This window comes from Glycine soja, chromosome 8 (genome assembly GCF_004193775.1).
Source record: "Glycine soja cultivar W05 chromosome 8, ASM419377v2, whole genome shotgun sequence".
NCBI classification, from domain to species: domain Eukaryota; kingdom Viridiplantae; phylum Streptophyta; class Magnoliopsida; order Fabales; family Fabaceae; genus Glycine; species Glycine soja.
Genome location: NC_041009.1, coordinates 7,592,665 through 7,606,824, shown reverse-complemented (window position 1 = coordinate 7,606,824; position 14,160 = coordinate 7,592,665). Strand labels below are relative to the sequence as shown.

The 14,160-nt window shown below is 30.6% G+C and overlaps 1 protein-coding gene across 2 annotated transcripts; it reads left to right on the top strand.

Moving 5' to 3' along the window:
• The first annotated feature begins 225 nt into the window (after positions 1 to 225).
• On the top strand, positions 226 to 4,990 carry LOC114421578 (probable inositol transporter 2). 2 transcript variants are annotated; one of them, XM_028387581.1, is made up of 6 exons: positions 226 to 564; positions 642 to 712; positions 2,124 to 2,459; positions 3,035 to 3,142; positions 3,250 to 3,846; positions 4,659 to 4,990. In XM_028387581.1, the coding sequence occupies exons 1-6, from the start codon at positions 432 to 434 to the stop codon at positions 4,758 to 4,760; spliced, it is 1,347 nt and encodes a 448-aa protein (XP_028243382.1). In that variant the 5' UTR covers positions 226 to 431; the 3' UTR covers positions 4,761 to 4,990. The 2 variants fall into 2 exon arrangements, with proteins under 2 accessions (XP_028243382.1, XP_028243381.1); XM_028387580.1 differs by having other exon boundaries at positions 229 to 564; positions 4,289 to 4,990.
• Positions 4,991 to 14,160: the final 9,170 nt, after the last annotated feature.

Below are 14,160 nucleotides of genomic sequence, written 5' to 3'. Positions count from 1 at the left end.
AGTGTATGAAAAAAAATAGCAATTAATATACTTAAAGTGAGCATATGTTTTTAATATTCAAGAAAAAAATGTACTTATCTTTGAACATATAATAACAGAGGTAGTATTTTAATTATTGTAAATACTTTTATTTTTCTAATGAAAACTTTTTAAGTTTTATTGTCTTGACCAATACTTGTTGACCTTTTAAATTTGCCAATGATTCCATAGTCATCCTAATCATTTTCCTCTATAAATCCAGCTCCCATCACACATATCTTGACTTCTCCCATGACGCATTCGCTAATTTGACCAATTTATATTTTCTTTTGACAATTTTCTCTGCAGTCTCTTCACCTTTTTGCTAATGATATTGTGTGTTTGGAGAGAAAGAGAACAAGCATAGTTGAGGTTGATTGTGTTGTTCAACATTAGAACAAGAAGAAGACAAAATGGAAGGAGGAGGAGTAGAAGTTGATGTCTCTGCTTTCAGAGAATGCTTGTCTCTGTCATGGAAAAATCCTTACGTTCTTCGCCTTGCTTTTTCTGCTGGAATTGGTGGCCTTCTCTTTGGCTATGACACTGGTAACTTTCATAACCTCTATCACCTTCTAACCACTCTCTGCTTTTAATTCACATATAAAACACCCATTTATGTGTAGGAGTGATTTCTGGGGCTCTTTTATATATCAGAGATGATTTCAAAGAAGTGGATAGCAAGACTTGGCTTCAGGTACTGTTCATTTCCAAGGATATGCCAATAACCTCTACCATCCTTCAATTCTATTTTTTTCACAAGTAACTTGACAATAATGCCCCTTACCTTGGCCTGGAGCCCAGCACCACATGACTCTACTTGTGTACAAAAAATAGGGTCCATTCTGAAACTGAAAGAATTATTTTTTAAGTAATTATTTGGTTTTTATGCAAACTCTTCACATCTTGGCGATAACGATGTTTCCTATGAAATAAAAAAAAATACTAGCTATGTTTGAATATTGTGTTCAGGTGTCACCTAATTACATACAATTATTTAGATAACAAAGGGTTTTTTTTTTTTTGTGTCTGGTAAAAAAGATAACAATCATATAAATATTCCTAGTAATATTGAAAGTAAAAATTTTCTTCTTGAATTGTTAAAAAATGAAATGCTTTTATTATTCATTTGATATTTTTAATTTTCTTAAAGATATGCTATAGCAATTAACGACACACATTAAAATATATAAAGAAAGAAAGTTACCCGCGGAGTCACAATTTGTATGTATAGTAACATAACACCGTGTGTGTATCTATATCTATATTGTATGAGCATAATTTCTCATGTATTGTTTAAGGTTCAGAAGTTATATATGATTTTTAAAAAAAAACTTTTATATGAATTATTTTCCTTTTATGTAAACAAATCATAGTTGCTTTCATGTTTACCATCTCGGCTGGTATTAGTTATGGAAGTTTAGGCCTCTATCAGGCTCTACTCTAATGTTCTAAACATTAAGTCGGTGTACCAAAGGTATGGTCCCGGCAGTTCCAAAGTAGGCACAATTTTTTCCACCCTAAAACGTGCCAATTTCGATCTCTATCATATACTCTATGTTGTTCTGATATTATGGAATACTATAAGGGTAGTTATGAAAGAGAACAACTATGATTTAGAGTTAATACTAATAGTTTATCTAATTTTTTTAAGAAAAAAAAATAGGGCTATACAGTGTAAAGTAATTTTATATTATCACTTAATCATAATATATAAAAAATATTTTTATTGATTTTTATAATAAATTTTCTCATAAATCAAACTATTTGTTTTAATTTCTAACATATGACTATTAGTTGTAATGATTAAGGAGGTCTTAGATTCAATGTAACCGACACTTATCTCAATAAGACCATAGTGAGTATGGCAATTGGCAAAGCACTGAAAATCTGGTGCCCTGAAAATGTGTTTCTCCATTTAACAAGCTTTAAACTGCATAGACACACTAAATGGCAAAACATCTTTTTACTAATCTTCCTATACACTATATTAATAATAAAAAATTACATAGAAATATATAATGTTACTCGATTCAATAATTTTAAATTACTTTTGTTAAGACCACAGAAAAAAGTAAACTAAAGAAAAATGATGTTTAATAATATAGGAAGCCATAGTGAGCATGGCTCTTGCTGGAGCAATCATAGGAGCTGCAGTTGGTGGATGGATCAACGATCGATTTGGAAGGAGAAAAGCTATCCTTCTTGCAGACACACTCTTCTTTATTGGTTCTGCTGTCATGGCTGCCGCTACCAATCCATCTATTCTCATTGTTGGTCGAGTTTTCGTTGGCCTTGGTGTTGGAATGGCTTCAATGGCATCCCCCTTATACATCTCTGAAGCTTCTCCAACCAGAGTTCGAGGAGCTTTAGTTAGTCTCAATGGCTTTCTCATTACTGGAGGACAATTCCTCTCCTACCTCATCAACTTGGCCTTCACAAAAGTGAGAAACTATGCCTCATCTCTTCACTGCTTTTGTTGTTAACATTGTGATATATACTATATAGTATGTTTAACTTCACATGCATGCATGCACACACATTTAAGTATAAAGATGTATCTATTCAAAAGAATTTGAGCCATATAACCATGTATGAATGGTTATGATTAAAATATTTTGACCATTAACTACAAGAACTAATGATTAATATCTATTTGAGAAAAAGACCATGCACTAGTTTTGCATTGTTATCCGGTCATAAACCATCCTTTACAATAATTTTGTTGATTTTTATTAAATTACCTTAAAATTCACGTTAATAATTATTTGTGATTGTATTACAATGTAAAATTAAGCGCATCACCAATTCAGCATTAAACTCTTTTTATTTCTCAGTCTCACATAAAAAAGGTTCTCTCATTTGATACATCTTGAATGTATGTATCTATATACGATTCATTCATATTCTTTTGAGATGATTACACTTATTTCAACTTTTAAATACATTATTATATAGAATAGATTATTGGTCCAAACTAATGTCGTATACCTGAATCGTTTGATGATCATTATTTCAGGCACCAGGAACATGGAGATGGATGCTAGGAGTAGCAGCAGTACCAGCCCTGATACAAATCGTATTAATGATGATGCTGCCAGAATCACCGCGTTGGCTGTTCCGAAAGGTACCACCATCTATCATAATTCATAATTGTATGCAGTCAATTTTTTTTTTCATACAATAGCTGTATCATTTCTTGCCTTTCTTTTTTGGCTTTCTATTGAATAATAGGGAAGAGAAGAAGAGGGTAAAGCAATTTTAAGGAAGATTTATCCACCCCAAGAAGTTGAAGCAGAAATTAATACTTTGAAGGAATCAGTTGAAATAGAAATCAAGGAAGCAGAGGCCTCAGATAAGGTCAGCATAGTCAAAATGCTGAAAACTAAAACTGTGAGAAGAGGTTTGTATGCAGGAATGGGCCTTCAAATTTTCCAGCAGTTTGTGGGGATCAACACTGTGATGTACTACAGCCCCACCATAGTTCAGTTAGCTGGTTTTGCATCAAATAGAACAGCACTTCTTCTGTCACTAATCACATCTGGTCTTAATGCATTTGGTTCTATTTTGAGTATATACTTCATAGACAGAACAGGAAGGAAAAAGCTTGTGTTGTTCAGTTTGTGTGGTGTTGTGTTTTCCCTTGTTGTTCTAACAGTTGTGTTCCATCAGAGTACAACACACTCCCCAATGGTTAGTGCACTTGAAACCTCTCACTTCAATAACACTTGCCCGGATTACCATTCAGCTGTGAACCCAGGTGGATGGGATTGCATGAAGTGCCTAAAGGCTTCTCCAGAGTGTGGCTTTTGTGCTTCTGGAGCCAATAAGGTAAACTTGTCCTGTTATTATATGAATTTGTTTATCGTATTGGCGAATAAGCTAATTAGATCATGAAATTATTCTCCCTTGCAACTTATTACTTGAATTTATTTATTCATTATGAGTTAGTCACCAATATTACAAAACTTATATCAAAATGCACCCACTAGGATCAGCCTAATGACAGAGGTCTGAATAGTATACATGAGGTAATAAGTTTTAAGTTAAATGCGATTTTGTACACTTAAAAAACTTGTATCAACTTAGTCATTTTTTTTTGTCTCATTTTAATCCCTAAGAAGGATTAAATTAATTTAAAGTTGGGTAAATTCAAGACAGAAAAAAACTCATAGTTATATAGGTGAATTCTAGGAACTAGGTTGTTTATTTATCCAAAAAAATGCTATAATCTTTATTATTGAGTTGCAACACTTGGACCTATTGTGTGCAGCTCTTACCTGGGGCATGTTTGATCTCCAGTGACACCACAAAAGATCAGTGCCATAAAGAAGATAGACTATGGTACACCAGGGGATGTCCTAGTAAATTTGGATGGCTTGCAATAGTAGGCCTTGCACTCTACATCATATTCTTCTCACCTGGGATGGGAACTGTGCCATGGGTTGTCAATTCTGAAATTTATCCCTTAAGGTATCGAGGAATATGTGGAGGAATGGCATCTACATCCAATTGGGTCTCAAATCTTATTGTTGCTCAGTCCTTCCTATCCTTGACACAAGCTATTGGGACCTCATGGACATTTATGATATTTATATTCATCACCATAGCTGCTATTATCTTTGTTATTATTTTCGTGCCAGAAACCAAAGGACTTCCAATGGAAGAAGTGGAGAAGATGTTGGAAGGAAGAGATCTCAATTTCAAGTTTTGGCAGAGAAGTTCTCGCCATGCAGAAGAAGTAGCCACACAGAAGACTCAATCAACTTAAGTCTGTTGTGTTGTATCATTTGTAATATTGGAGTGTAACTAGGGAAGTATATATAGGTGCGGACAAAGGTAATAAAATCGCAGAATGTAGCTATTAGATCATAAGTATATATATATATATATATATATATACCTTGTTTGTGTGAATGATACAAATTGTTATTTGGGACTCTTTTGAAGGACCAAAGAATTTTCTTTTATGAAAGAGCAGATGAAAATTCATTAAGGAAAACAATTGGCCACCGGTGTTACATCTGGCATAATGGAAGCTCCTCAACACATAGAATCTGAGTAAGTAAAAGATAAGTTTTTTTTGGTTACTAGTAAAAGATAAGTTTTAATTTTTCTATAATCCTCTACTTGTCTTCCCAATTAAATTTGACATATTACACTTGTTATATTCGTGAAACATTAATGACATAATTCTGACTGTTTAACTTTTCTTCTTCAAATCTACTGATCTGAACATAATGGTATTTGAAAAAGACATTTCTTTAACATCATGCTGAAGTAGTATTGAATACACATTACATATTCGCACCTCATTTCTCTCTAGAAAAAAACTTCCTTTTTTTGTTTGCTTTCACAGACAATCTGTATGATGGATTGCTAGTTTTTTTTCTTCTTCTTCTTTTCCCTATTTAATGACGCGTTCGAACCCACACTCCAATGGTTGATTACAACTTAACTCCATGACTTCTCGTTAATATCATAATTTATTTGATACTGATATTAGAAATTATTGTATTTTGGATATGCTTTGTAACTATAATGAATAACAACAAAAAGAAAAAGGGGGTCATGTAACCTTTGACGATATATCTGAGATATATCAATTTTAAAACGTGGTTCTGATATTTCACTATTAAAAACATTCTTATCTTAAAAATTCTTCAATCCAGCGACATGATAATTATATTTTGAAAAGAAAAAACTAAATTGTGTAAAGTATATTAAAAAGTGAGTCCTATAAAGAGGGTAAATTTGTTTTTATTTTTAAAAGGAGAATCAGAAGTATTAAATGCTTTTAGAAGTTAAAGAAATGACGTGTCAATAAGTGAGTAAAAGAATTTACAAGAAGAATTAGTAAGAAGATATTCCAACAAGATAGTAAAAAGATATAACATTTTTTATTCTTTTTGTCAAAAGAAACTAGATTTGGGAGTAGTATGGTAGGACACAGTAAAAAAAAGACTTGCTACCCAACTGCATATTTGATTGGGCTCAATTTTATGGATCTGCTCTCCTTGTGGGATGGCAACGTGTGTAAAAAAACAAAACAATATTTGTAAGGTCGAATCCCACCAAAACGTGAGGTCATGGACGAAATTTGGTCAGAAGATACTAAAATGCTTTGCTCACGTTGGTGATATAACTAGGAATCTTTATTTAAATTTCATACACAATAATAAAGAATAAAGTAAATTGAAAAAGATTAATAAAGCACTCCAATCGTTTAGTTAGTAGTGGAGGCTAGGAAAAATGTACACAATAAGAATAATAAGCATCGAAAAACATTGAGTCTTCAACTATATGATTCTACTCCAGATAATCCTCTACCACATTTCATGTTGCTTTGAATAAGGCTATAAAATAGAGGTTTATATTGAGATGTCTGTGTACTTGATTATTCTCTTTCATTAACTTCATGATATTTCAAATCAATAAAATTTGCCACTTTGCCAGCTTAAGGCAGAATTAGTGTTTGGCTTTATTATGTGATCTCACAATCGTATTATGATGAATTATCCAAAGTTACCTCTATGATTAGACCCTAGTACCATTCAAAAAGAAACAGAAGAATAATCAAGTCAAAAGTATTGTTCACTTGAAAGAATCATTTCCGAAATTGAACTTTGTCTCTTATTCAAAACAATGGTATAATGCTTTTCACCCCATACTCACTCCCGTGAACACATTACCAAGATGGATCGTTTAGGAGGACAATTCATGCATAGAAAATTCAAACTTTAATATATAGTTCAAGCCACCTACCAAATAATTAGAAGAAAAGAGAATATAACTCACGGCTTGAAACTCACCTACATATATGCATGCAACCAATAACAACCCTCTATGCTCAAAACAAAGATTCTCTCTATTATTTTTATTTTATTTATCAATTCTTTAAAAGATAATATATAAATAAAAACATAATTAATATCTTATTTAATATTAAATTATTTTTAAAACACAATTATAATATACTGATAGTGTAAATATTCAATATCATTTTAAAAAAGTGGATAAAATATCTTAAAAATAAACTAGAGATAAAGGTATATAGCTAAAAAGATAATAATTAGTATTTATTTTTATATATAAGTTAGAATAGATATCTTGAATGAGAGCATTTTTAATTGTTATTCTTTATAAAGAACATTTTTAATTGTTTTTCTTTGATAAGAGCATTTTTTAGAGATTTTTCTTATCCTTTTAACTCTTTCATTCTATCATTTTTAATATTTTTAATTCTATCTTGAATTTCAATACTATTTTAAAAGAAATTACTAATAATTAAAAATGACATTGCATCAAATATAGATTATTTACTATAAATCTAAAATATAATTTATATGTGCAAAAATATTTATGTATTATAAATTTTAATTATATAAACTAAAAATTTATTTTCTATAATGAACAAGCTAAAATCCTTGTCAACTTAAATTTTTAAAAAGACAGATAAATAAAAAATTATTATTATTCTTTAAAAATATAAATAAAAAATAGAGGAAAAAAATAAAGTGCAATAGTGATAATTAGATATTCCTCTATAATATAAGAATCTTTTTCCTCTAATGGTTTCCTTGTCTTGTACAAATTAAAAGTTTATTCACAAATGGGTTGCATATCCAATCCTAATATTTAATAAATGTATAGATAAAATGACAAAAAAAAAACATTTAATAAATTGCACTAAATAAAAGTAAGACAAGATGAAGGATTTACATATTTTATTTCAATGCCATTTTTGTTGGAAGCCTATGTTCTCCGGTTCTCCCGTTTGGACTGAATGGAGCATTGTTTTCGCATTAACAAATTATTGCGTTTTGATAAAGCTGGATATCACTTTCCTTGGATTAGATTCTTCTTCTTCTTTCTTGCTCGATATATCATCTATATCAGAGTAATTAAGGACACCGGGAATCAACCTAGCTAGATGGGGGACAGGGGGAGTACCTAGACCCATATTTTTTTTTGTTAGTGTATTATTGAAAGTCTAGGTCATGATCTTGTTTGTTCTTTGCCTAAAAACTTAACCAACTTCACGGTTTTACAATTATACAAATTTTTTACTTTTTGGACACTTTAATTTGTTTGGCCCCAATAGTTTAATAGGGGGTTTTGCGATAATAGGTTCATTACGGGTATAACTCTCATTTTACCATCTCTTTCTTCTCTTCCATTCAGACCATTATCTATCTTTTAGGCAAAGCTATAGCTATTTTTTTAAAGATAAAGAAAAATACTAAGTACCAATGTTCTATACAAGAGAATACGGGTTAAAGAAGTAAAGGTAAACAAAATATTGAGATGCGTAAAAATAAGTTTTCTTATTATTTTTAAATTAATGTACTCTCATACACGCAAACACAAATTAAACTCAATTTTGATTTTTTTTAAAAAAAATAGAAACTTGTATTTGTTGTTGTATTTTTTTTCTTTTTGAATTTTGTGTGTCAATTTGATAAGGTTTGAAGTCCAACTTAAGTATTCCTAATATATATATATATATATATATATATATATATATATATATATATATATATATATATATATATATAAAAGTATATTTAATTTCTTCTATTAACAACTAACTTTCATAAATTAATCTATAATTCACCTTACTAATATTATAGATTAGTACATGGTGTAACTTTTCCAAACTTAGGCAATAAAGAATTAGTTTTGATTTTTTTATTAAAAAAATAGTATAATAGTTATTTACTACTTCTCTTAGATTTAAAATAATTACAAGTTAACCCTAAGTTTAGGAAATTACAAAAATATCCCTAATTAAAAAAAAACATAAGACATAAGATAATGTTTTATGAAAGAATCTGAAACCCAATATGAAATAATAATTTTAAAGAATTGAAGCCAAACAGGACCGATCTTAATTTTAGCTGATAAACGATCCCAAATAAGATCAAAATTGAAAAATATGAATGGTCATATTTTGAATGTATAGCATCTCAAATAAATATAAAGAATTTTAATAAGTTGGATGTAGTTTATAAAAATGGGTTACATATTTTTTTCCCCTTTTTTTTATCAAAATATTCACTTTTAATCCCTAAACTAAATTATTCACATTTTTTGTCTCTGTACACTTTCTTTAATGATATTTTTAATTTTTTTCTCTCCCAAGAAACAACACTAACTAATGATATGACAAGTCATGTGTTTATTCATGAGATCATACTGAATATCCTCAAAATCAGATTACAATTTCATAAAAAATTATTGATCTCTTTTTGTAGTCTCATGAACTTGTTGCACTATAATTTGACCTTCATTTGACAAATTTTTATAGACAATGTGAGTGTATTCAACCCAAATATTCATGAATTGAGAATAGAATTCAGAAATTGAGAGATTATCCTATTAAAATATGGAAATTTCATGTTCCAGTTGGAACCTTCTAGTAGTATTATTTTGACTATAAATCTTCTTGAGATAGGTCCACATCTTAGCTACAGTGATGAATGGTCGGAGATCGAAAACAATATGAGGATCAACAGAGCCTATGATCCATGTCATAACTTGGTTTCCTTGACTTCCCACACAACATATTTGTTTGGCTGGTTTTCTTTGTTAGGAACAGAATTGGTGTCATCAACATGACCCCAAAGGTTCTTAATTATCTTTGACAAATATTTGAAACTGGAATACCCATGCATAATAGTTCTTGCAATTGAGGCGAATGAATAAGACATCATACTTGTCACTAGACAATAAGGCTACGGAAAAAAAGGTAAACACAAGAGTGAAATCACAAAAGAAACAAGGAGCAAAAATCGGATAGTCTTGCAAAACCAAGAGGCTAGGGATTTTGGATAAAACTATGATAGGATCGTAACCTAGGCTAATATTATATTAGACTAAGAAAGTTGCATATGTGTGTTCTCCTATGAAGAATTCTACATTAAATAATATTCATACAATTTGATTTTTACATGCATCAAATAATCAATCTACAATAAATGTTATCCTACAACCGAGGTAACTAATTAAGAAGATAATTATAATTATAGAAGCATGTAAGATATGTTATTTTAAATAACTAATAAATTTGTGATAATAATAACAAATATTCTGTAATTTATGATAACTAATAACTAATATTCGGCTAATCAATTTCGTTGGCATTATATATATTGAGAAGGAAAGGATTGAAGAGGGGATAAAAATGAACAATGTAGAGTATATAATAAGCTAAAATTAAAGGTGTGTACATCATACATGGCCCTCGATTTCTGCTTTCTTTCTTCTTCAACTCCCAAGGATTATACATAGTTTTCCATTAGCCTCACAGTGGAAACACTCCATGGTTCTTAATGCTTTTCTGACAAAGTGCTTCTCGTTTGCCTTTATTAACCCACTAAAAGGACATACATAATTGTAAGTGTAATAATTATGCAAATAGTAGTAATATTGCTATTATTTCACACATATGATCATGCATGTATGAAAGGGACCAAACTCTATCTAAGGGGCACAACACATGGAGGAGCAAAACCTTCGGAATAAACATACAATGCATTCTTCAAATTATCCACCGGAGACGTGGTAGGGATACGCATTCCAACGGGATCGTCGCCAAATTGTAACCATTATGGGCACACGTGTTTCCCTCTCTGAATGTGGCCGGCACAGTGCAAATAGCACCACCGCATTACTCTCTGTCAGTGTTGTATCAGTAAACAAATTATCATTGCGATGCATTTTGTCATTTTTTTAAAAAATATATTAGAGGATAAATTAATGTCTTTTGTATGTTGAAATTTTTTGGATTAACCTTGATTAATTATTGGACTTAATTTTAGATTATTCATATCAATTTTGTTAATAAAATACACGATATATTAGTTAATGAATATTAATTAATTATTTAGGCTTATTATATGAACGTGCTTTGGGTTGAGTCCTGGTCCCTGGGGTCTATACTACCATTCAGTGTCAATTGTCTCATTTAATATTTTAACGTGACACTACATTGTGCGTGGAAAACCTAACCGCGAGATAGAGAGTAGTATTTCTTCATTTGGTGATTTAACTCATCAGCTAATAGAGATGAATTTCATTTTCTCAATACATGTTTTCTAACTGATCAATTGTTACTATTTGTTATGAACATGCTATAATATCATTTGTTATTAATTTTCCATCATTGTAGACTTGTACTAGTTTATAAAAACTTCGTACTCCATTGCCCAGAGGTTTTTGGCTATGCAAAGGTATGAGGGAGGGATGTTGTACGCAGCCTCAGGGAAGTTGTACGCAGCCTTACCCTTGCATATGCAAAGAGACTGTTTCCGGATTCGAACCCATGACCAACAAGTCACCAAGACACAACTTTACCGCTGCACTAGGACTCGCCTTCACTTGTACTAGTTTATACGATAAAAATAAAATGAACTTAGCTCTGCATTAACTATATCAGGAGGAATTTTAGGTCTCTATAGCTACATAGCAAACAAAAATAAACATGACATGATATTATCAACCTGCAATTCCCTCAGGGTACGTTAGTTTCATAAAAACTGCGGGTTAGCTGCATAAATACAAGGGGAGCGCACTACACAGAAGCAAATACGATACAGTATAATATAATATACCCTATCTTAGAAATACCTCCAAGCACGAAAAACTAAATTTGCTTGATTTATATTATACCCTAACTTTTATCTTCTAATTTATTTCTGTTTTCTGATTTCTCACGTTCTTTGTTTGTTCCTTTCCTCTTTTTCAACCTTTACTGTGTAATTACATTTTTATTTGCCACGTGTCTCTGAAAGGACGATGTTATGAAATTTTTAGCCAACACGAGTCTTCTCCAAGAATTTGGTCTAAAGAAATGAGATCTTCCTCCTGCGGCAGTGATTAGTTTTTGTGTGCTACGTGACGTGAATATATGTTCACTGAATTTTCAAATATCATTATAGGGTGATGAAATTTTCCTGAAAATTGCTATGTCAGTTTTTTTTTTTATAAAAAAAAATAGTATAGATAATATAATACTGTAGTTAAATATTTTTAACTTAAAATCCGAGAAAGGAAAAGTAGAATCGAAATTTTACAAAATGAAACTCACGGACCAACCGTGGTAAATTTGGAGTAATATGCAAAAAGTGCATCTAATTAATTAATGTTCGGGAAAGAACTAGTATAAATTTCTCTTTCGAACATGGGAAACACCATCTTAAATTAATTACTTGAAGTTGAAGTCATGAATCTTGTGTACGACAACCTATTCACGGGAGTATTGGATAAGAATGGATAAATATAGACAAATTAATCTACTGGAGGGATACAAATAGAAGGGAGAACCCCGCAAGTATACATATATATTCCTTAAAGAGAAAAGAGAGTTAATTAAAGGGTAAAGATGTTCATACTTCATGAATCTTCATAGCATTACATATTTTTCAAATAAAAATAATAATTTTGCATATAATAAAATTTTATTAATCTATATATGTGTAAAAAATATTTGCAACAGTAGTATAAAACTTTAATTGATTTGGAATTAAAAAAATGCATGAGTGTCATATTATAATTAACAATGTTCAAACTTATGAGTTATGAGTAACGCATTTGTGTAAAATAAGACTCGACTAATATTTGTAAAAAAAAAAAAAAAAAATCGACTAATACTTGACTATAAGATTGCAGTTCCGTAAAAAAAATTAGTATTACGTCCAGTTTTATAAAAAAATAAAATAAAAAGAGTGTTCTTTTGTCTTAATTATAAGATAAATTTATTTTCAAATGTATTAATTGTGAAAAAAAATTATATTCTTAAATTATTATGAAGTCTGCTCACCAGACACTGACAGATACTAGTAGTATATTTCTCACTAAAATAAAATAAGTGTAACATTGACTAAAAGTAAATTTGGCATCATTGTTTGGATAAGAAAAGGGTATGTAACATTGACTCGTGAAGCAATTTCAATTTACAAAATTGAAAGCTTGATAAGAACCTCTTAATATGAGGAAATGGGTACTTATTCGTTTATCATTATATGCAAAACAACCAAGTTGTAGCTATCCACTCTTCTATAGCAAACTATACAAAAAGTATCGTCATTATTGAATGGTGCCCCTTACAAGATCCTTTCGAACCGGAAAAATTGGGCCAAAGCCAAAGAAATTCGCTCCCTCTTTTCTTTTTCCCGTCTTTCTCTTTAATGAATACATTCGCTCACTTTAGTAAAGGCGTTAACTTATGAGGCAAATAACTTGTGATGAACCTTCTTATGGACCTAAAGTTCTTAAAGGTCACACACAACCAACCCCACAACTTTGCACCGAGCTTTATGGAAATAATACAAGCCTTTTACCTCATTCCTCTACCACTAGTGTAGCACTTTCTTGTCTTCATTGTAATCAAACTTTGCCTGCGTTCTTAGCACCTCCCCATGAGGTCTCTTTCTTGCCCTTCAATTCTTCATGTGAAAAAATTCAAGACAATCCCTTATCCTTCTGTTTTATTAACTAAAACCATCAAAGATGATTGGTTGCTGTCATTTTCTTTTCGTCTTTACCTAGTATAGAGTTAAAAATGTACAAGACAAGTCGATTTTTTTTGCTATAACCAAACCAACACGTGGTTAATTAATTTCTTGTCTTTTTATATATCCAAAATTGCATGTATGTAACAACTGATCGAAAAAACAATTAACAGCGTGTGTTAGAAATCCACTTACTCCAATAAGTAAGAACTGATCGAATAGACAATATACATATATAAAACATATGAAACATTTTTTATCAAAAAAAAAATAGTTCTAACCCCAACTACTTTCTTTTATAACTTTATAAAGATGAAGATTTTCACTTTGTTGTTGTTTTTTAAGAGAAAAGTTTGTCAATTTGTTGACTTTACCTTCTTTAAAAAAGTTGGAAGAAATCAAATTGTAGTTACTAGGAGAGCAATTACTCCCACAACGGGAATTTGGAGTATTACCGATCTGGCCAGCTCTTGGCCTACGTTGGAGGGGTGATAACTTAGAATTTCGAGTTACTAGGAGTCTAAAAAAATTATATATAGTTGTACAATATAATTATATTATTTTTATATGTAAGATCTTAAGGATTTTTTTTTTCTAATTCAATGTTAAGGATAATTTTGATTCTTTTAAT

Bases quoted from the DNA above. Each gene is read 5' to 3' on its own strand.
- LOC114421578 (XM_028387580.1), top strand. From the start codon at position 432: ATGGAAGGAGGAGGAGTAGAAGTTGATGTCTCTGCTTTCAGAGAATGC. The intron at 713-2,123 runs GTACTGTTCATT...TTAATAATATAG, and splicing joins ATAGCAAGACTTGGCTTCAG to GAAGCCATAGTGAGCATGGC. The intron at 3,143-3,249 runs GTACCACCATCT...ATTGAATAATAG, and splicing joins CGCGTTGGCTGTTCCGAAAG to GGAAGAGAAGAAGAGGGTAA.